The sequence below is a fragment of the Erpetoichthys calabaricus genome, chromosome 12, assembly GCF_900747795.2.
Source record: "Erpetoichthys calabaricus chromosome 12, fErpCal1.3, whole genome shotgun sequence".
In the NCBI taxonomy this organism is placed as follows: domain Eukaryota; kingdom Metazoa; phylum Chordata; class Cladistia; order Polypteriformes; family Polypteridae; genus Erpetoichthys; species Erpetoichthys calabaricus.
The window spans coordinates 119,265,164-119,289,198 of NC_041405.2; the positions used below are offsets into that span (position 1 = coordinate 119,265,164).

The 24,035-nt window shown below is 35.6% G+C and overlaps 1 protein-coding gene across 4 annotated transcripts in view; it reads right to left on the bottom strand.

Moving 5' to 3' along the window:
• Positions 1-512: 512 nt before the first annotated feature.
• The window catches only part of LOC114662540 (long-chain-fatty-acid--CoA ligase 4-like), a 73,699-nt gene continuing 50,176 nt past the window's right edge, over positions 513-24,035 (bottom strand). For all 4 annotated transcript variants that reach the window (XM_051935089.1, XM_028816063.2, XM_028816061.2 and 1 more), the window contains exons 9-17: positions 21,888-22,011; positions 21,340-21,411; positions 20,153-20,292; positions 18,950-19,122; positions 18,133-18,207; positions 14,693-14,881; positions 11,392-11,506; positions 11,140-11,297; positions 513-7,156 (exon numbers count right to left, since the gene is read on the bottom strand). In XM_051935089.1, the coding sequence (XP_051791049.1) occupies positions 6,993-7,156; positions 11,140-11,297; positions 11,392-11,506; positions 14,693-14,881; positions 18,133-18,207; positions 18,950-19,122; positions 20,153-20,292; positions 21,340-21,411; positions 21,888-22,011 (1,210 nt within the window). In that variant the 3' untranslated portion in view covers positions 513-6,992. The remainder of the gene's footprint in view (positions 7,157-11,139; positions 11,298-11,391; positions 11,507-14,692; positions 14,882-18,132; positions 18,208-18,949; positions 19,123-20,152; positions 20,293-21,339; positions 21,412-21,887; positions 22,012-24,035) is intronic.

Genomic DNA, 24,035 nt, shown 5'->3' on the forward strand with positions numbered 1-24,035 from the left:
CTGCCATTGCCTAACTTCACAATCGCTCTGTGCCAGTCTGCCATTGCCTAACATTACACTCGCTCTGTGCCAGTCTGGTTACTGCCTAACTTCACACTCGCTCTGTGCCAGTCTGCCATTGCCTAACATCACACTCACTCTGTGCCAGTCTGCCATTGCCTAACTTCACAATCGCTCTGTGCCAGTCTGCCATTACCTAACTTCACACTCACTCTGTGCCAATCTGGTAACTGCCTAACATCACACTCGCTCTGTGCCAGTCTGCCATTGCCTAATCTTCAGGAATGTGGGAGGAGAAGCCACACAAACTACAGACAATGACCAGGTAACTGGATCCCTGAGGCAACAGCCAGTGCTCACCATGGAGCCACCCAGCTTACAGGAGTTAAACCTAAACATACGTTTTCAAAAAAATGTAAATGTGTTAATTAAAAAAAAGGTGTAAAGTGTGATGTGTTTTAGATATTTTAGTCAGTTGAAATAAAAGCTTATATATTTCAGGACAAAACACAAAGAATACAGGTGGTCAAGTCTCTCTTCATTTTTTTTATTCAGAATTTATTACAATACTATCAGGCACCACAGCCACTGTGGTCCTTGTAAATATTACAGTATCTTTAGTTTACACATTGCAGACATTCTGAAAGCAAAGTCAAATGTATAAAAAACAACAACAAAAAGAATTTAATGACTGAGACAGTAGACAAAACATCGGTCAAGTATTTATTTCTACATTTCAATAACAGCAGATCTGTGTTTTACTAGTAGATTTGGTTTGATATTTCCTGTTGCTACTGAGCTTCAAATCCTGCACACAAACATACACAACCTGCAACTATTGTAGGTCTAATGGTGTTTGGCCTTCAGGTGTTTGTTTAAAAAAACACATACAAAATACAAATATAAAGATTCTGGCAATACAAGCATGGCATCATTGAAAGAGGAAGAATGAGCATTAAACCAAGCAGCCTGGGAACACGTCTGTCTAGTTTGGGCCATCACTATGGATGACATACTGCCACTATATATATGACATATATATGACTATGGATGATATACAGCTATGACATACTGCCACTGCCTCTCAAAACTAAACGAGTAAGACATAAAAAAATCTCTACAAATTATACTTAGATGAGTTTTCTCCCATCACCACCGTACACCAAAATAATTCTAAAACTTTGCACACTGAGGTGGTTATTAAGTACGGATGTTCAGGATTGAAATTGCCCCTAATGGACTCGGAATTGGGCGCCCACAGTGCCACTCACTGTTACATTACATTAATATGTCTTACAGGGGGTATCAGAACGTGACACATTTGCACTAACAGACTCGTGAGGTTTACTGCCCCTTGGTTTCAGCTCTGCATGTGGGATACACTTAACTAAACTGCCTGTCACAGTATATACCAAAATGGCGAGACAAAGGTATTACATTTTTGAGTGACTCAAATAGAACAAGAGTTGTGTTGCTTTTTATAAAAGTTACAACACAAACAAGTGTATCCGACTGAAGCGCTGTACATCTTTAATAAACTAATGCATATATACATCATCGGCATCTCTCTCAATACCAGTTCTAAATATTTTTAGTATTTATTCAAAACATTGTGCAAAGAGTATGACAACTCATGTGTCACAGCGTCAAGTGTCTCGAAGTGCAGCTACGTACTAAAGATCCTTTATACAAACACTCCCAGCATATAAGTCATGCACATATCAATAGAAAACAGATCTGCACCAATGTCACCAAAAGTACTCTCTTACATATCGTTTTTATTTTATAACAGACACGCATTCATAAATAACCACACCCTTCTCATAAAATGACTGAAAAAATTAAACAAAATGCAGGCAAAACATAAGAAAAATTAAAACAACATTCTAATATTGTGAACATGAACTGCTTTTTAGGATCACATGTCCGGTTACTTATTTACTGAATTGAGTTTGTGACTTTGGAATTTTGTTTAAACTCTTTAAATGGAGTAGCCTTTTTTTTAAATAAATAAATAAATATGTACATCAATAAATACCTTCTTTTTGGTTTTGCCCTTCACAAGTGATAAAGAATCAAATGCACCTAAATGTTCAGTCCTGATTTTCCCAAGTTAAAGTTAACGTTGTTTCAGTTGAATTGAAAACACAAGATTTTTAAGAGCTCCCCAGAGTACATATGCTGTAGCTTCTAAGTCAAATGATACCTAACAATTCAGATGTGTTTACTTTTATTTTACTTTTTCCACATTTCTATTAAATAAACAAACAAACACACTTCCCACCAAATATGACTTCTACATTACCGTGTATAAAAATCTGCTGTAAAATGAAGCTGGAAAAGTTCATCCATTTCTTACATTTTTCAGCTTCCAATTCAGTGTTGTCATGAGGCAGCTCCGATCATAAGGAGTCCCCAAACCTGCCATGTTTGGGATAAGGAGGCGAGTGCTCACCAGAGAACTTCAGAAACAGGAGGAGAACTTACACACTCCACACTGACCGTGAACAGGCCAGCCTCCCGAATGCGTCAGGCAGCAGTGCTAAGCACCGTGCCAACATGCTGCCCCAGCTCTAATACTTTTGATTGGCAGGGAGACTAAACATTTTTGAAGTACTCAGATGATTAAATGCTTTCAATGATTTAATGTACACATCGACCCTTCAGCTTTAGGGTGCAAGTGACTTGAGCTCATACAGTGGGGAACTCTGGTCCTGTAGGGTTGCACGTTTTCCTTTTGACAACGTTTCTTATATCAAGCATTTTAGCTGACAGCAACACACATTTTTCCTCCAGTATGGTACGCATTGGGATTTCATTTGCTAGGCTGGATTTGCAAACCCTATAACCATTTTTCTTTTTCTTTCGCAAACACTTTTTCTTACAAATTTCTACTTTACTAGGAACACCTCTGTGTTTAAATAGTACCAGGTAAGCTGGTTTGTCTTTACAATATGCTCCATATTTGTAAGTGACTGCTGGTCACAAAAGCAATAACTTTGAAATTTACGTGAAAGTGAAATATATTGAAGGAAACAAGCAAATAACTTCAAAAGAAATTAACAAAACTTCCATGATCTCCTGAGAAGATTATTATTTGATCCGATTATCACAAACTATAAATAAACCTTACACTACTGGCAGTTTCTGAGATTGCAGAAGACAAGCACTTCATTTGGTAGAAGGGATTGTGTGTAAATTGAAAGATTAAATGGAAAGGGAACCAACCAATGCCATGGCCCTGAAGAACCAAGGCTCCCCAACCCTGAAATAGACAGTCCAGATCAGTTTACACAGCACAGCTCACAGTAGCCAGACAGACAATGCAAACCAATAATTTAACTTCATACATCAAACTTCAATAATAAGCAATAAATAAATAAAGGTGTTCTTAGACTGCTTAACTGTTCCCTCAAGCATTATTAGGAATGGCATGCTATACAAAATAAGTGCAAACACAATGGAAAGTAAAATAATCCGTTTTACAGTTATGAATGATCTTCTTCACGATAAAGTACGTCATACCATAAAAACGACTAGAATGTTTCACTGATTATTCCACTTTTCAAGATTTCTGTATAATAAATAATAGACCATGTAAATATAATTGAAGTTAAACTAATTAATTGTCTAAGAACACAAACAGGAGCAGGACAAGTGCAACAAGGCCTTTTAAAAGTGGGCAGGCTTTGGTTCTTATTTACAGCAATAGAAACATTAGTAAGGCAGCCACATTTGAAGCTCAAAGAATTTCAGGAACAAAATGTTTCCAAGGCATGTCACTTTGTTGAAAATACAGACTCTGACAGAAGCACAATGGAAATGCATCTGTTTACACATTTATTTAATTGTTGATTTTATTTACATATATCAAAACCTCTATGTTCACACTTCCATTTGTGGATTCCAATCTGCTGTTATTAACCCTGACATTAACCCCGAGTGTGACCTGGGCTCACAACTCTATGTGATTACAGTTAACCATGAGTCAGATTCAGAATGACATGTAATGACCCACTTTATATTTTTATGCCTGAATAACTCTGAATAAAACAGGGTCCTGCTGATGTCTGGTATATGAAATAACATCGAACTGTAAAAAATCATGAATATTTCTATGTGCTTTTACCAACTCTAAGGTATTTCATGAATATTCATGATTGGGGCAGAGCCTCCAACTAAAAACACAACTGCAAATGAAAAGCCATAAAGGCATTTTTAGAATAAACAGAAACTGAACCATTACTCGATGTTGTGAATTGGTCATCAGATGGTGACACAGAAAGTGAAACTGGTGCATGATAGGGCACTGCACAGCTGAACCGCCATTGTATGCCTGGTGAATTTGGCTGCGTGTAGCTTCAGCATTGGCTGTGGGTGATTGTTCCAAAAGGACAAATCTGCATCAGTACCGCAGTGGATAGTAGACATAAGTTTTTTACTCTATTTATGTACACATTTTGCTATTGACATATTTGTTTTTACGGAAAAAAAAAATTCACCATTTTTGGCTTGTTTTTCCTGGAATAAACATAACGCCAAAGAGGTTATGTAGTAAAATAATTGTTGTACTTTTTTTGTTAGCCCAGCATTAAAACTATAAAATCTGGTTTAATTTCTAACATTAATAATCATGCCTACACTATAAACAAAGTCTCTGCTGAATAAAATCAATATTTGCCTATTTGTATTATGTTTCTAGAGTCCAAGATTACGATTTCTTATAAACTCCTTTAGCACAACTATGATTCATTCATTGGAAGTGGTGGACAGATTCCAAGACTTCACAGGGGCCTAGCTAACATACAAGACACATTTTATTGTGAGGATGTGAAATCTGTCCAAATGACATTCATAATATTGAAGAATGGTGAAGGTAACTATATAAACAAATGGGCACATTCCCTTCTAAGTCACTTAAAAACGGAGCATTTTGTTATGTACAAACCTAGTCCTGTGAGGTAGTTCTGTGAAACACTTTCTCTTGCACATGTTATATAGCTTATCATGGTTTTAAATGGAAAACAAACCAAGATATGACCTGCCTTGAAAACATCTGAATTTTACAATTTTGCAGAAATGTACAAAAAATGGAATGGAATCCAATTCTGAAAACACTAACCTCAAATATTGGCAAGCAAAGATAAATGAAGTGTAACAAAAACATTTAGAATTTATAAAGTCCAAATATGAACCTAAAATGAAGGCAGGTGAATAGAGCAAAACAGTAATGGAAAACATGATTTTAAAAAAGACAGATTAAAGGCGTTTGCAGTGTATAGAAGAATTTAGCAGGGAGCAGAAGGATCAGCTGTTAATGGCTGTGATGCTTAAACCCAAGCAGGTAAAAAGGAAGAGCAGAGATGGTTTTAGATACCATTTTGTGGCTAAAGATTGGTCCTAAGCTGTGTTATATACCGTATATACTCGCGTTTAAGTTCTCCCATGGATAAGTAGGGGCTTGGTTTTACCGTATAATTTCCGGTATTTTATAATGTCGTTCGTTTAAGTCGAATGTGGAAAACTCGCGCTATTGGTCCAAGAGATTATGATCTGCTAACGCCCAACTGAGAGAGAAACCATGGAGCACACTGCCTTTTTTTCCCCTAAGTAATGTGCCTACATAACCACATGGTAATACCTAAACTATTCCAAAGCTACGTTTGCACTGTTTTGTGTTATTTTAAATTAAAAGTTGTTGAAGTGACGAAAGAAATTGGTAACTGGACTGCTACAACAAAATTTGATGTGTCTGAGAAACTGGTGCGAGATTGGAGGAAGGAAGGAAGATGTTAAAAAAAAAAAAAAAAAAAAATTTAAGGGTAGCATTTTTGAATGGGCATATAAGTCGGGGTCTGATTTTATGATCGATTTTTTGGGTTTCTAGACCCGACTTATACACGAGTATATACAGTATATATATTACCTACAGTACAGCATCAACTTAAAAAAGTAGGCAGATAGTTCTTGTTGCATTTGTCATGCAAAATTGGCGGGGCATTATTTGCAAAACTGGGTTTATTCAGGCCACTTCCGTTTGGTCAGATTAAAAAAAAAAAAAAAAAAAAAAATGTTGCATGCCCAACACAAGCATCTCAAAATGACTTTTGTAGAATAAATATGATTTACACAGTAGAAAAAAATATATACATCTTTCTCAAAATGCAACTAAAACACATATAATAAATGTGTAGAAAATTAAAAAATGATATTTCAAATTAGCATCTTGCTCTGTTTTATAGAAAGAAATATTTCTAGAGTGCACATGAGTTCAAAGTCAAATATTATGATGCAGTGCAATTCTTGCTCAAGAATAACCTGTCCCGCATGACTAATCATTGCAAACCGTGAATGGCAGGATTAAAATATAATATACATCAGGACTTTGTGCGAATATTACACTGCCATAAAGAGATATCTGCATCCCCTAAACAAGTCTAAAAACAATCACTTTGTACACTGCATTTGGTCATTTTAATAACTTATTTAAAATAAGAAGATATTACTTTCTCCCTTTTTAACAACAAAAAAAATATTCTCAAAGATGAGAATGTATGTATGAAACACTAAACTGAGCCTATAGACACTGTAGTTACAAAAGCTCAAAGTACAAAACTTAGAAAATGAATGGCAGTTTAAACACGTGTTTTCAACTTTTAACCTTATGTATTTTTTTTTTTATATAAAATTTACATTGATACATGGTCACTTTATTTACAGGTTTCAAGAATCTAAAGTAAATCTAGGAACTAGTCACTAGAGAAGTAATGGACGGTACCACAGAGTATACTGAAAGCTGGAATTGTTCTATGTTTTGAGAGAGACCGGCAAAAGTAATATGCCCATCAGCAATTTTCAAGAGATCATATGACCACCATTTTAACAACTAAAGTTGAAGTACAGTTTAAAGATTGAAAATGCCACAGTTTAAGAAATCATGAATTGACATCAAATCTGCCTACTTCACAATTTAACGATATAAGAGTTTGTGGTTACTTCCCCCCATACATTCTCTCTATGTCATTAAGATAATGGTTTTTCAGCTCTTTCCGTTTCAGTTTGAATGCATCTGTAACCAGTCCAGTCTCTGGGGTCCAGGGTTCAGGACTCAAGCGAACCTTTACAGGGATTTCAAACCGCTCTAGTTTTACAGCATCTGGAGAAAAAAAAATATGTAAAATTACTTCTTTCACAGATGTACTTGACAAATAACATTTGCATAACTAACTACAAAGCAAATTGAAAAGAATACATTTATTTTGTAGACAAATATGTGGACAGTAATTGACAAAATTACTATGTTTGAATGAACGAAAAAAGAAGACTAGGTTAAATTTAAAAGACAAGTCTGGAAAAGCAAAGTTCCAACCACATGATTCCATTTTATTGTGTTCATGCCACTGCATTCTGAGAATCAAGACCACCATCTGTTCAATGTACAATGTTGGAGGGTTAATCAAATGAGAGGATGAATACAGAGAATTTTTTTAAGGAGCCAGAAGCAAATTTTTAGAGTGTCATCAATCAACTCATAGATGACAGTGAACTACAGTGGATATTCGCCAAATTTTCATTTAAGCTCATTTGGGAAACGTATATTTTGACTTAGAATTTAATTAACCTTCAGCAATATACTGTAGTTAAAGCCTCATGGTACAATCCTGTCATCATGTTGATACTTTTGATATCTGTGTCTCCTATGCTACTCCATTATTGTTATGGCTGTTTTTTTATGGAGAATGAAATACTACAAATTGTAAGTAAAAACTTACATTAATCTTGTTTTTATTCTAAATAGCATCAACATTCTTGTAATCTGGGAACAATTCCAATGTATCTTATACTGCCAGTCAACAAGTATTTAAAACCATTTCTCTGTTATGTATTAAAGACCTTATAATGCTTTATTAAAAGTATTACAACAGCCCTCTGCTGTAGAATCTTTCGATACCAAAGAACTCAAACAGTAAGTGTAGGCAATTGTATAATGCTGACTGTGGATAAAATATTAATATCACAGCTTACAATTTTTGACCACATCCTCCCACATGTTTATGACAATTTGCCACCCAAGCTCTAGATAGACAAATTAATAAAAAAAAATGGCAGAAGAACAATCAAGAAATCAGAATTCAGTTTTTAAACACTTCTAGTAACTTTACTTTACAGTACTCCCTCACTATATCGCGCTTCGACTTTCGCGGCTTCACTCTATAGCGGATTTTATATGTAAGCATTTTTAAATATATATTACGGATTTTTTGCTGGTTCGCGGATTTCTGCGGACAATGGGTCTTTTAATTTCTGGTACATGCTTCCTCAGTTGGTTTGCCCAGTTGATTTCATACAAGGGACACTATTGGCAGATGGCTGAGAAGCTACCCGACCAGAGCGCGTATTACATATTAAATAAAACTCCTCAAATACATTTTGAGCAAGGGGGGATGTTCGCACCCCTACAGGATACGGCCACTCCTCAAAAAACACTGAAAGATTACCTTCACATTGCTCTCTTCCTTGCTGGGCTTACATATGGCTGCTTTGTCAAGCGATTTGCTTCCCCCACGGTGCTTCGCATACTTAAAAGATCAAACAGCACGTATTGATTTTTGATTGTTTGCTTTTCTCTCTCGCTCTCTCTCTCTTGCTCCGACATTCTCTGCTCCTGACGGAGGGGGTGTGAGCAGGAGGGCTGTTCGCACCCCTAGACAATACGGACACTCGTCTAAAAATGCTGAAAGATTACCTTCACATTGCTCCCTTCTGTGCAGCTGCTTCGTCAAGCAACATGCTTCTCGCACGGTGCTTCGCATACTTAAAAGCTCGAAGGGCACGTATTGATTTTTGATGGTTTGTTTTTCTCTGTCTCTCTCTTTCTGACATTCTCTGCTCCTGATGGAGGGGGTGTGAGCAGAGGGGCTGTTCGCACACAAGCCTAGAGGATACGGACGCTCCTCTAAAAAATGCTGAAAGACTACCTTCACATTGATCCCTTCCTTGCAGCTGCTTTGTCCGGCGGTGCTTCGCATACTTAAAAGCCAAACAGCCCTATTGATTTTTGTTTGCTTTTTTCTCTCTCTTTCTCTCTGACATTCTCTGCTCCTTACGCGCACTCCTTTGAAGAGGAAGATATGTTTGAATTCTTTTAATTGTGAAACGGAACTGTCATCTCTGTCTTGTCATGGAGCACAGTTTAAACTTTTGAGAAAGAGACAAATGTTTGTTTGCAGTGTTTGAATAAAGTTCCTGTCTCTCTACAACCTCCTGTGTTTCTGTGCAAATCTGTGACCCAAGCATGACAATATAAAAATAACCATATAAACATATGGTTTCTACTTCGCGGATTTTCACCTTTCGCGGGGGGTTCTGGAACACAACCCCCGCGATCAAGGAGGGATTACTGTACTCCTATTGTAGCAAGGCTACATAACTTGTCAGTCGGGTTGGCATCTGGACTATCCGTCACTTTATAATGTGGTTGGGAGGGTGTCTATAAATAGCCCTTCAGGCACTTTTGAGGACGACCCAGTGCTGGGAGGATCCCACCCGGTAAATATTCCAGCTGCCAGTTGCCGGCATCATGTTACCATAACGACCAAGCGGGGAAAACATGTTTCGGCAGGAAACTTTTCTTTTTAAGGGGAATGGCGGATCGAGGAATGGGGGAGAAAAAAAAAAAAGAAGGAAAAGGCAGAAGACAAGGAGGCGACTTTCTATGCTTTAAGAATCATTCAGGATCTGACTTCACCCAGGGACGTCTACTATTTGTGGGTGGCCACCCCGAAGTAATAATAACTGTGACGTATCCTGAGAAGAGGCCAGGGGCTTGTGTTCTCCGGGTGCTCCCACTTGGCGAGTCTGACTCGTGATTGAGTTTCTTCGTGATAGTCAGCGGGGAAGCTGTTTTCGCCGGAGGACTGTTGTGTTTTCCTCATGTCATCCTATGGCAGGAACTGAACTGCAGGATTCTTCTCTGTATATATGGACTGTTAAATCTTTCTTTCTTTTTTTTTTTCCAAGGGAACAATTCTTTTTTATTTTTCTTTAAGTTTGTGTCAAACCGGGGATTAAGGTTTGGCTGCTGGGGAGGGCGTCTGAGGAAGGGGGTTCACCAATGAGCACTCAGGCACCAGGCAAGTAAATGTAATCGTTGGATTTCAATATATTTATCAGTCCCACTTTCTTCTGAATTTTTTTTTTTTTACCCCCAGTTATTTAAGGGCGTGCATAGGACCGAATATACAGATACTATTTTATCCTTCAAATATCGCCCACTTCCCTCTCGGGTGGTGGTCATAGTGTAGGAATCACCCAATATGAGAACGCGATTTCTACACTATGACCCATAAAAAGCAACAAATTAGTTAGCCCAACACTAACCACTGTTTATTTTGACAACACATGTTACACTCATGTTACATTAAGAAGACTTTTGCAGCAATTTTCAGTTGTAGCCTTTATTTACATAATCTTAATGAGTTTGAGGCAGTTGGTGGTGTGCTCCTGTAAAACTCGTTGTGTAATGTGACATGCCCAGTGACTCACTCCAAGTAGTCAATGACTCGCTCTAACAAAACCAAACAATCAAACAGGTTTGATTCATCTTCATTAGTAGATGTGGGCTCTGTGTGCAGAAGAGCAGGCATCCAATGAATGCTCATCCAAAAGTGCAATTCATATATAGTAGCAAAGAGAAATAAGGAACACAGGTGTTTTGGACGTCACAAACAAAAGGCATGCTCGCCTTTCTTATGTCTCATGTTTTATGAACTACTACAGAATGGGGGGAAAGAAAAAAAAAAAAAGGACAGATTTTGTGGCTGAATTCAACATACTTGTTAACCCTTCACACAATGCCTGGCTCCGTTACACAGCAGGCTTTTGGCTATCACAAAAAAGGGGCAAGCAAAACTGTGCTGGAAAGTCAGTATGCAATGCCTAAATGTGACATGACTAACAATTTTCAGTCGTATAAATTAACATGGCCTTGCAAATAGCAGCTGCTGTCAGGAAGTCTGTCTTGCTCAGTGACTTGAAGTTGTACAAGGTGACATTGGCTTTAGTCTGACAACAGAGCAACCTTGTTTAGACCAGGCGGCAAAGATCTTGCTTTCCAGATTTTAGAAAGGTGCTACTCACTTGAAGCTGCTACTTCTTTGATTGCTTTAAGAACTTCAGCCTCCATGCTGGGATGGTTGCAGATCTCTTCCCAAGAGCCTTGAATTCCTTGCTTGTTTGCCAAAGCGGTCAATTTCTTTTGATTTGGTACCACAAAGCTGATCACATAGTTCTGGTCACTAAGAGAGAATGTTAAGAAAACTGATAACTTGTGTTCAACGTTCATGTCAAGGAAACATTTTCTGTGCAGTTCAATGTCACGTTTAGGGTTACCTGTTTGCATAAGCGCAGATGTTGTCGATCAGTGAGCAGTTCTTTAAGGCAGATTCTACTTTTCCAAGGGACACATACTCTCCAGCCTGTAGTTTTACCAAGTCTTTTTTGCGATCTGTAAACCACAAGAAGAAATAAAAGAAAAATCATTTGAAAAACAAAGTGTTAATAGTGCCATAAATATTCCCATAAATAGATGTTTCCATATTATTTGAATTTCTTTGTATGCATTATGCAAAAATATTTTTGGAACACCTAAATTAATTGCTGGCAAAGTAGAAAATCATATACCAGTAACAAGGAGTATGTGAATTTCCCTTTGGGGATTAATAAAGTATCTATCTATCTATCTATCTTAATGTCATAGACACAGCATACTAGTTTAGAATGTGACACAATGCTGTGCATATTCTTCAGTTGTCTGCATGCATTTTCCTCAGAGTGCCCTGGTTTTTCCTTCCATAACCCCACAGGCATACTTTGTTAGATTGACTGCTGACTGTCAAGTTTGGACTCTCTGTACTGGCAGCACTGAGGAAAAGGCAGGAAACAACTCGGAACAGTTTCTGGTTCTCCCTGTCCCTGAACTATTTTGGAATGTGATGTTAAAACGTACACACAGAATTTATATTTATATTTTTGGGAGCTGGTCATGGAAAAAAATTACTGTGTAATTAATCCTCTTTCCAGGTAAATGATAGCCCTTATGGTTATATTACATAACACTGACATAAAATGCATTCAAAATACAAAAATAAAAAATTATAAAGATGATAATTACAGCACATTATTTGATGTCTACAGACCAAAAATTCAAGAAGTTGTGGTTTAACACTGTATAAGAATGAATATTTTTTGGTGATCACCGACTGAACAGAACAAATAAGAAAAGGAGGCATTACTTTTTACATGTGCAAGAGGTCCAACTTGTGGATCACATGTACTGGTTTTACATAATGTGTGTTAATTTACTGACTAGTACTGACTAGTTCAGTTTAACTTGAGGTAAAATACATTCTTTCAGGATTTTCTTCCTACAAGGTTCCAGGACATAAGGTCACAGAAACACGAGTAAGGAATACATCAGGCTTGCAGATTTGCAGTTCTTTTGAATAACACATTCTTTCAAGAAAACAGAGACTTGTATGTAGGTCAGAAATACAAATTAGAGTTTCAGTGTACATACAACATTACTACTACTATTACTACTAAAATAAAAAGAGAAAATTGCTTCAGAAGAGAAATTAAACAATCAGTAACTATTAATATTTATATTTTCTTAAGAAAAATCTAATTTGTCACCAGTTCCTCATTCATAAATTTTAAAAGCAGAACATGGCTGTGATACTAGTACAGGACACAAAGATATTGGGTTCAGAACTCTGAGCTAGCAGTCTCTGTGTGGCTCCATTTCTTCCTGTTTTATCTCTGGTATTTTTTTCTTATTCTTTACTTGCAGGAACCAAACTTATATTAAATGATATAAATAAAACCTCACAAAAAACAAAGTTTCAGTGCATAAAACAACATATTTTTCTGTCTTAACAAGTGACAAGCTTCTGGCTGGCCTCCTATCAATGATGCTTTTGGAAATCTACTGCGAGTTAAAAAAAAGAGACCCATTTTTCTCTTTGGTGTTTACTGAATTATAACCACTTTGTTTCCTATTCCTTATATCAGAAGTAATTCAGAACCTTAAGGGGAAAAATGATTTCCATAAGTGTCTGAGTAACATTTACAGTTTATAATATCATATGATTTCTGGATGTTTGCCAGTGTTGTGTGCTGCTTTCCAAGCTTCTTTCACTATCTTCTACACCGTATGGTGTTTCCCAGTCTCTCTGTAAAGTAGTTCACACTATACTTGAGCCTTTAGGAGACACCAGGTATTAAAAGCTCTCCTACTGAGGGCTCAAATACAACAGGTATATAAAATCTCAGACCCACTTCAGTATGGGAATGGGGAAAATGTGCAATGTAATGCCACTTTAACACCAGTTTCAAAAGGGAAAAAACAGACTGAAGCAAATTGTGTTGACTACACTGGTAAATGTTTAAATGTCTTTTTGGGCATAAACACAGAGAGATATTTCTGTGTTTATGTAATATTTAGCTCACTTTTCCTTTTTGCAAAGATAAAATTCAGTCTCACTGTACATATGGAAGCAAACAATATTTTCTGTAAATTTGAAAATGAAAATCAAAAGAAATAGTGTGTTAAAGAGTAAATAAACTGCAGCTGTTACATTTAACTACTTCTGCTTCCTTTTATTGAGATTACTGACAGATATGAATGAACTGGATCAAAATCAGAAGCAATCTGAAAAAAGGACTCCCAGTTAATGAAAGTTTGAAAGAATTCAATACACCTTATTTTAAGTTTGGATTAGTTCACACATCGACATCTGTAATTGATGACTTTGTAACCTGTCATCCCCAGGTTCATTGCAGATGAACTGTCCATTACATACTATAGGGTATCGCATTGGTAATTAAGCATGTCTCACATCATAGTTGTGTATAGCACGCAGCAGCCTGCTGTTCAAGCCAAACTTGAAAGAACTCTCCACATTTGATATTTATCTGCTCAGGATAGTTTAATCTGATGTGACTTTCAGACATCTGAATTGTTACACAATACTAACTAACTTTCAGTCTTAAGCACTATTTAAATTTACTTCATTTTTTCCTGTGTCTGAACTATTTTGTACCAGGTGTGATATATCAAAGTCGATTGGTAAGGCTTCCTTAGATTTGAACATAAACCTGCCTGCAGAGCACCGAGTTGGCACTATGGAGTAAATTGAAATTTCACCTCAAGGTGTAAAACAGGAATGTTTTGGAATATAAATTTTCAAAAAATTTTGAGCAAAAGCAGTATGGCTGTGCAATAAAAAAAGGTCATAAGAAAGGCATATTGAATAATAGTGGGCATCAAGAAGGAAATCAAATGATAGACAAGTTATTATCACACTATAGAAAAACTGACATGAGGGAACAAGTGCAAATACTGGCAGCAACAGCCAGAACACAGGTGGGTTGAGGACATGCAGGTAGCGTACCAGTCTACTGATGAGCACATTGAGGCCCACACACATTAATTCCAGATCAGTTTACATCTGCTAATCAGCTATTTATATCTGAGTGAATTGTGTAAAAATAGGGGAATTTCTGAAGGAAACCTGCAAAATTTAATTCAATGGAACCTCAAGATAGAATTAAACATCCAAGTGCTGTGAAATGACTTGGCCAATGTCAGCAAATTAGAATACATTGTACAGCCAAGGGCCTATATACTGACCGACTATTTGAAGGCATCCATCCAGATGAATTTCTCCAATATCTCCTGTGCAAAACCATCTCTGTCCATTTTCATCCACAAAAAAATCTTCACTGACTTTATCACATTTGTAATATCCTTTTGTGACATTTGGTCCTCCAATCAAAATTTCCCCACGGGGGTTAGGTTTGTCCATATCTGTATATCCACCTATACAAATCAAATAAAATGAACTCAGATTACTATGAGAATTCACATTAATAACATATAGATTATATTGCTGGGATGGGCTCCAGCACCCTGCTACCTTGTTCAGGATTAAGAGGGCTTAGAATGCATGGTATGTAAAGTATACAGGAACACTGTTTGTGACTAATTGGTGTTACTGCTTGCCCTGCAACCCTGGCTTGGATAAAGAAAATTGACAGAGAGATACATTTTCTGTGTCTAAACATTCTGCTACTACTGTATGTTTCAGTGTCCTACTCTTATTTCTAGAATTGTTTTCCCCTAAGTTGGCTGAAAAAAAACTAAGGATCTACAAAGTAACCTCTCGTTCTAAAGCTCAAGAGAATAGTTTATATAAAGTTATTATATCCAAACACGGTTTTTGCGAGTGAACCTCCAGTCTAGAATGCTTGAATAATATAAATCACTTACAAAAAAATTCAATTTTCACGGAAAAGCAAAATCTTCTGCCTTATCACTTTTACATTTTGGAGGTATTATGCATGCATCATATTCTTTTATATTCTTATGTTTCTTTGCTATTCTCTTTCACCCCTGAACTTTTTACCATCCTCTGTCTCTCAATTATTGTATTCCTTCAAAAAAATGTTTGTAAAGTTTAAAGTCAACTGGACTTAAGTATAGATATGTTTTTAACTTCAGAGAAATTCATGCAGTTTGTAATATGGTTTGTGTTACAATAATACAAGTCAAAACACAAAAGAAAGTGCACCGTTCCTACAAAAATGAACATACTTAAACATACTCTCACTTTCCTTCACATGATTTCATTCTGTTTACAAGTTTTCACTCTTGTCTATCATATTTTTACAGAAATAACAGAACAGTATAACTCTTAAATTCTCCTTGAATATATTTTCTGTAATATATGAGATCATTCACAGATATCACACAAATATTCAATTCCAAACTTTATTATTATTATAATTCCAATTTTTTTTTATTTTCCCCTGTTAAAGTAATGAACACTTTCTAAATCTTTTAAGTATAGTAATTTTGTTGTGTTTATTTATATATAAAGCTTAACTTCACACCAAATGTACTAGAAACAGATATCTGGATTTAATCTAATAACATGCCCTTACAAAAAGGTTCAGGTTACAACTTGAATTATGGTACATTCATCTAAGGATGTGAAGAACCAAAACTGTTCAGTCTTAATTAATGTTTAATGTAGTTGATGACTAAATGAATATTCCACATTTCATTTTTAGCCTCTAATAGTGTATATACATACAGTGGAACCTCGGTTTGCGAGTAACTTGGTTTACGAGTGTTTTGCAAGACAAGCAAAAATTTTTAATAAATTTTGACTTGATAAACGAGCGAGGTCTTGCAGTACGAGTAGTATGTATACTTTTTCTCTGCTGAGCGTCATGTGATCACAACTGAGCTGATGGTTCTTCTCTCTCTCTCTTGCTGTGGGTTGTGGGCAATCGTCTCCTATTCTCTGTCTGAGTTGGCATGCCTCACTCATAGTAAACATCCGTATGAGTGTATACTGTTTACAACAGCATTAGCATTGTGACTGTGTGTGCGCGCGCGTGTGTATATGTGTGTGTGCTTGCTCATGTGTGTGTGCGTGTGTGTGTGCTTGCTCGTGTGTGTGTGCGTGTGTGTGCTCGCGCACGCGCATGTGTGCTGTTACGTGCGAGTTCCCATTCTTGCAAACTAAGACACAAAGCTGAGTCAACACCAGCTTTATTCAGTTTGAAACACACACAGCAGTCAGGCAGTGCCCTGCGCATTTATAATGCTCCTTGTTCCTTATATCACCCATCGACGGCAAGCGCTTATAGCATGTCCGTGATCTTTTCAGATTCGCTTTTACAGCGAACTGCTACAGCGCTGGGAGACTGCGATTGCTTTGGGACGCTCTTCCACCTGTCGTCCCGCTGGGTGGAATCCCACAAGAGTTTAGAAACTCACTCACACCAGCCATGATTCTTTTCAAAGGTAAAGTGCAGGTTAATTTGTTTTATGTATTTCGACGGCAAGCGCTTATAGCATGTCCGTGATCTTTTCAGATTCGCTTTTACAGTGAACTGCTACAGTGCTGGGAGACTGCGATTGCTTTGGGACGCTCTTCCACCTGTCGTCCCGCTGGGTGGAATCCCACAAGAGTTTAGAAACTCACTCACACCAGCCATGATTCTTTTCAAAGGTAAAGTGCAGGTTAATTTGTTTTATGTATTTTTACTTTATATTTTGTATTAATCATTTTTATATGAATAGTTTTGGGTGGTGGAACAAATCATCTGAGTTTCCATTATTTCTTATGGGGAAATTCACTTTGATATACGAGTGCTTTGCACTACGAGTACGTTTCCGGAACGAATTATGCTCGCAAACCGAGGTTCCACTGTATTTATAATTTTGACAGGAAAACCAATAAATGTTTTAAGTCGGAGGTACTGCACTTGTACAGATACACAAATTTCTATAATAATATATGATAAAGGAAGCAAAAGTAAATCATAATTTATGATATACAGTAAAGATTAAAATGTTTCCTTCTGATTTTGTTAATGCAATATTTTGGCTACAGATGGGTTCCATGCATACAGAATACACAATGTATGGACAACATCTTACACAACAGCTATGTCTCTGAAATAAACCAATATGTTTACTAAAGAAATCTTTCATTTTTAAAGGTGCTTTAGAGCTTTAAGTGGACCGGAGGGTAAAAATGTAGCAAGGTTTCTCTTTAATTTTCGCATATAATTTGAATGTAATGATATTTATTAGTTGTCCTAAACAACACTGTAAAAATATCATTTTAAACATGTGTCAGGTTACTTATGCAAGCTTGTTAGTATATTCCAATACCAATTAGCAATTTTTTGGATGTTATGGACAGTTTACATCAACTTGAAGTCACAGTTTTCACTCAATTGTTTTTAAAATTAAAACTATATTATTACTGGGAATGATTTTTGAAAGCATCATTTTTTATCTAAAATTTTTCAATCATACCAAACACTGTTTCTGTTATGACTTTAATTCTTAAATATGATTTATTTCAGGATTCAAGTGACAAAAAGTTGTATTTACTGTTCAAAACACATTAGAGAGACCTGACCTTTCAATTATGTTATAGCCTTTTCATCCATAATGATAAGCAGTGAAGCAAACTTGCTAACTTATCACGTTAAGAAGAAATATTTTTGTTTTCATTTTTATAAACAAAAGAACAAACTAACATTTACCTTCAATCCAGTCCCGCAGCTTGATTTCACAGCATATGAGAGGGCCCCCCACCCGCCCAGTGCTGTAATCTGCAACTACAAGCAAAAACAAAAGCATCACCTCAGATGGGCAGAACAAATGCAGAGACACACAGAACCAGTCACATCATTTTATCTTATTGTCAACATAAAACTATATATAAAAATACTCCAATTGGGAGAAACATGGGACAGATTTTTTTTCAGTTATTTTTTGTTGTAAATTGTATTGTAAACACAGTCAACATTCTGCACAGATATACAGAAATTACAAAGACTTATATTTTGTATTATTATACAGTTCTTTAAACAACTGTACTATTTAAAAATAGTATGTTCAATTGTGCATAAAACAGTTGCTCAGAGATTAGCCCTGATGCTCCATAGCTTAGATGTTTGGGTGTTAAGTTTAGACATGGGCACATTCTAACGTGCTCTTCCATGAGACACTGCAGGAAAACCAGAATACATCAAGAGAAACTCTCATACATAAGGGGAGACTATGTGAACATCACTAAGAGTCAGATTAACATAACTGTTTTCCTAATAAAACATAGGGTACAGTTTGAAATTTACAAAAATCAGAATTTACATTTTCAGTTTAAATGTTAATACATCTTTCATCTATAACAAACAGGCCTGTGAATGCAATGGAAACACTACATAAAATAAAATTTGTGTTCTTACAGCTAACTATTAACTTTCAGAATTAATTTTACTTACACATAAGCAATTAATTTATTTCTTAATATTATTCCAAGACATAACTGACTAGGAAACACTTGGTGGAATAACTTACCTTCTGTGATTGTCCCTGCTCCACAGGTCTCTGTCAATCCATAGCCCTGTCCAACAGGACAGCAGAAACAGATATTCATGAAGCGTTGGGTGGCTGGTGACAGTGGGGCACCACCTGAGAGCATCATTCGCACATTGCCCCCTAACAATGATTTCACCTTTTTGAATAAAAACCTAAGAAGTTGGAGAATATAAGGGTTATCTTAAAGTAGCTAATATTTACAACAAAAATATGCTTTATAATGAAAATGAAAGATGTATACTATATACTACACAGCAACAAAAATATACATTTGAAAGCGCAGTTTATAAAACCATATACTGTAGATATATATGTAGACAAAGAAATAGCTATAGTAATTATCAAACAAACATTTTTTTTAGTCTAGAGCCAATCATCCTATTGCAAGATTCCAATAAGAATGGAAAAATAAAGATCTCTCAAACTCCATTTAGCTATCAAAAATCTAAATTTGGCAAATAAAATGGAATGCACAGGGCTGTTGTTTCAGTAAAATATGGACCGGACCAGGCTTCGCTTGTAGAGCTTCATGGAATACTTCAAAACTTAAAATACATAGGTTTAAAATACAGATATGGTACAGTATTTTGGAAAAGATGATATATTTAGTATAATTGCCGACAGAAACGCTGAGAAAGTGTAACATTTAGTGACGTTGGTAACTTTGGTGTTTTTACTTATACGAAAAAGATTTTTTTTTTTTTTATTTTAAATCATAAAATAATATTTTGTAAAGGGCTTACAGGAAAAGGACTATTTCATATGTAGTTGTCTTATATATATCAAATCTACTTATATTAATTTCAGGAAAAGTTTTTTTTAACAAAACTGATTAATCATAAATTCCTTAAAGTAAAACTTTTCTTAAAATATGAACACTTGTCTAGAGAAAAACAGCTGTCATGTAATCTATGGATGGGGCTATGCCAAAAAATTACAAAAAACAATTCTGCTCCTACTTTTCTTAATTCAAATACAACGCACTCAAGTTAGTTAGTTTACCACGACAAAAGAATGTTTCCTTTACCAGTTATTCTATCTATTCTTTTGATTAGAAGTAAAATTACAAACCCTAACAGCAAATTTTAAGGAAATTAATTTTTTCAAAAATCTTTTTACAAAGAAATCCAGATTAATTTAGCTTACAAAAAATTAACCAAAAATTATAAAAATGCTTCTTACATATTACAAAGTGGGGCATCAAATCCTCTTTTAATTTGTTCAAGTTTATAGTCGTAGCCTAGTTTAAATAGAGTTTTCTGGATGTAATTCATCTCCTGCACTTTGCTCATCACATTCTTGTAGATTCTATCCATAATTTCCTATAAAGGAAAAATATATTAAATGTAAAATTACATATTTTAAAAGTGTATCAAACATTGAAACAAATTATTCTTACATTAACAAAAATTACTGCACAATGTACATTATATTGGCAAAGAACATCAATAAATTAGTTTAACGTCTTAGTGCTGGTGTCAGCGCTATAACCCACCAAACTACTTCCATGGTCACAGCAAAAGGACAGTGTACATATATACACACATACTGTAAATTTATTATTATATACTGTATATACACACACATACATATATACATACATACATACATACACACACACACACACACAAACTCTATAAACACTTATAATTTGTATTTTCAGATCATCAGGAATAGCATTTCTTAAGGCATGGGTAGCGTTCAGGTATCCGCCACACACCCCAACTGAATTTTAATCAAAAAGCTCATATATATGTCATGTGACCAAAGAGCTTACACCCAAAACTTAACTGGTTAACTCTCATGATTTTTGGTAAAGTCGAGCCACTGAACTTTAGAAGTCCTTCATAGTCATTAATGGATGTCTAATGGCTTAATTCACAAGTCTCCATTTGCAGACACCCAGTTATGATGGACATTCATTACATGGTAGGCCATGTCTGGGCAGTATTATGCAACTTCCACTTCATGATTATCAAATTAACATTGCTCAGAGGTAAATGGAAACACTACAGTGTAGTTTTCTACTTAGTCAGAATGTGTAGTATTCTTTCAGACGTATTATGCGCCCAAAGATGTACAGCCAAACCTACCCTTTTATACTGAAATTGACTTCAGGGCTCAAAACCACATAAAGGAAAATTAATTACTCTTCACTGGGTATTTCAGCTTTTAAGTGGTAACTGTTTGGATAAAGCTGTAGGCCCTGCTTTAGAAACCCAGCAAACTATAAACTTCTTAAAAATTAGCAGTGTATTTCAGCCCGACATCACACTTTATTTTATTTATTTTTTTGTTTATTTAAAACACTGCTTATACGAAACAACCTATTCTAAATGCGACCTATAAACTTCTATATTGTTACATACCGGTACAGCAGCCATGAGCGTAGGTTTCAGTACAGAGCAGTCACCTTTGCTTCCCTTCTTGATTTTTGTTGACTAAGAAGAACAAGGGATGACAGGAAGCAATTAATAAAAAAGGCAATTCAGAAGCATTATGGAACACAACAAAGTAATTAACATTGTTGAAAAATCATGATATTAAAAATTGTCATACAACCTATATGAATGGTTTTCAAAATGGTTTCCACATAATCTTTGATAGTGTAAATAAATGATTCATATGTATTTTTTACATGACAGAATGTAAACATACAAATATGACAATTCAGGTGAAAAAATGCAGCACTAGCTCTTTAGAGCTATGACATCTACTGATGTTTTATTCATAAAAATTTACACATTATCTTCATATGTAATGAAAACACAAAAAATAACAGGAATTGTTCAATGTTCAATCAGACAACCTTAATCAGACCATTATGTGGGTCAAATAACCAAAATACAACATTCAATACCATATGATTAAATTACATATCATATAAAAGATAGAGTATCAAATGTTTAAAAATTACCTGATCTGATAGGGTTTGTGGAGAAGAATAGCCAATTCTACAGCCATATGTGACACAGGAGATCTCCGCTGTCATTTCCAGAACATGAGCTAAAGGCAGATATCCAATGTATGTGTCTTTTGGGCTGTTAAGCAATATACAGAGTATTACTAAATAAGTGCTAGGATTACATATTTGCAAAAACCATAAATGTGCACTCAGTATGTCCAGTAAATTACATAAAATGAATAGTCCTACTAGGATGAAATAAACCTGCTCATCAACATGTACACAATGAGGGGTGATCAAAACATTTTTACCCTAACACACCAGCAAATCTAAACAGGCTTTATTCTTTAACATAATCTCTCTGAACACTAAAGTATAGGGTGGTTCAGATCTACTTTAATTATGCAACTTTTAATGCAATGCAGGAAAACAATGCAAGACAAAAGAATTGTTCGAAATATCTTGTAATAAATGAATGCAGGGCAGGTGCTGCCATGTTTCAGCAACAAAAATAATTTTTTGTGAATTCTCTATGTAATAAACTTAATAAGTTATAGTGTAATGAAAATTGCATAATTAGATCTGGACCACCCTGTACATGCTTTAAGCTTTCACAAAGCTTTTCTATTACACTTGGGTAAAGCAGTTTGTCTACAGTGTGCATCCACTCTTTTGTAACAGACTTGACTTCTTCATCATTGGTAGAGCACATCCCACAAAGCTGGCCTTTTCTGATTAGAGAAGAGATGACAGTCACAAGGGTCAGGTATGGAAAACGGGGTAGATGTGGCATTTATTTGAATCCAGAGTTTTACAGTTCAGCCTTTGTAACTCACAGAGTGTGAACGGAGGCTTTGGCATAAAGTAGATGGGCAATGGTCAACATGTTTTTTATCGCCGATTACTGTCACAAATGCAATGCAAATTGGGATAACAGAGTCATGTAATCAATATAGACTATACCTTTAACATCATAAAAAAAATTGTGCTTATGATCCCGACAACACAAGATTGGACCTTTCATTTCTTTTGATGGTGGAGAATTACCATATTTCCCATGGTGCTTGGATTCACAATAATGTATCAAGAGTTTCATCTCCAATTATGAGACACTTTAAATTTCTCCTACTTCATAATCATAAGCTTGAGATTCTACTTAGAACTTCGGATGTGGAAATGTTTTAAGACCTTGTTCATGTCTAATTGTTCAAGAATGATGGACAAGACTGACCAAAATTAATCCTTATAATGTCTGCTATCTCATGTATAATCATGTTGATTTTAAATTTCAATTCACTCTGTTTTCTTTTGTAATTGTAATTTTCTTTTGTGATCAGCATTAAAGGTCAACCAGACATTCAGTCATCATCAACAGACACCATACCACAACAGAATTCTGCAGTCTATTGACTGTACCATAGAAATGGGACTGATCCCGACATTGCTCTGAAAGCGTACAAACAGTATAAACTACAAATGTTAGAAACATGTAATTCATATACTTTAGTACACACAAGTTATTAATCTTTGGCTACTCACAAAAATCACAAAATCACCACTATAGAATAACCCTTTCTATAGTCTCAAATCTTATTATTCCTTATACAATTTGATATTATATACCAAACAGTATAATAAAACACAGATTTCACTGTATTTTCATATTCTACACTACACTTTTAATATGACTTAACTTTACAGAAAATAATACACTGTGGCTTGTTCACTGTTCTACAGAAAGTATTACTCTTGTAAATGAAAGCTACAAAACTCAAAAAGACTTGTTTATGCAGTAGAATTATGGGAAGATTATGGGGTGGGGGGGGGGGGACAAACATATTCACACTATTGTACTGGAACGCTAACATTTAAACATATGTGCATGCACATATGCCTGTGATGAATAAAGTGCTCCAAACTAATGTTTACGTCCAAGTAAAAAGCACAAGAGAATCATTATTAAGGAGGTTAAACTGACAAGTAATGTTGGATGGATATTTTGCTTACTGTGAAGTGAAGCAGCAGCCATTTTGGAAGTAGAATTTTAACTACAAATAAAGTGTATAATGAATGGCCACATTTTCTGATACTCCTCCCCAATAGTCTGGTCCTCACATTTGCTTTCAGAAAAGCCAAAATTCAGGAAGGCGTGAACTAAAA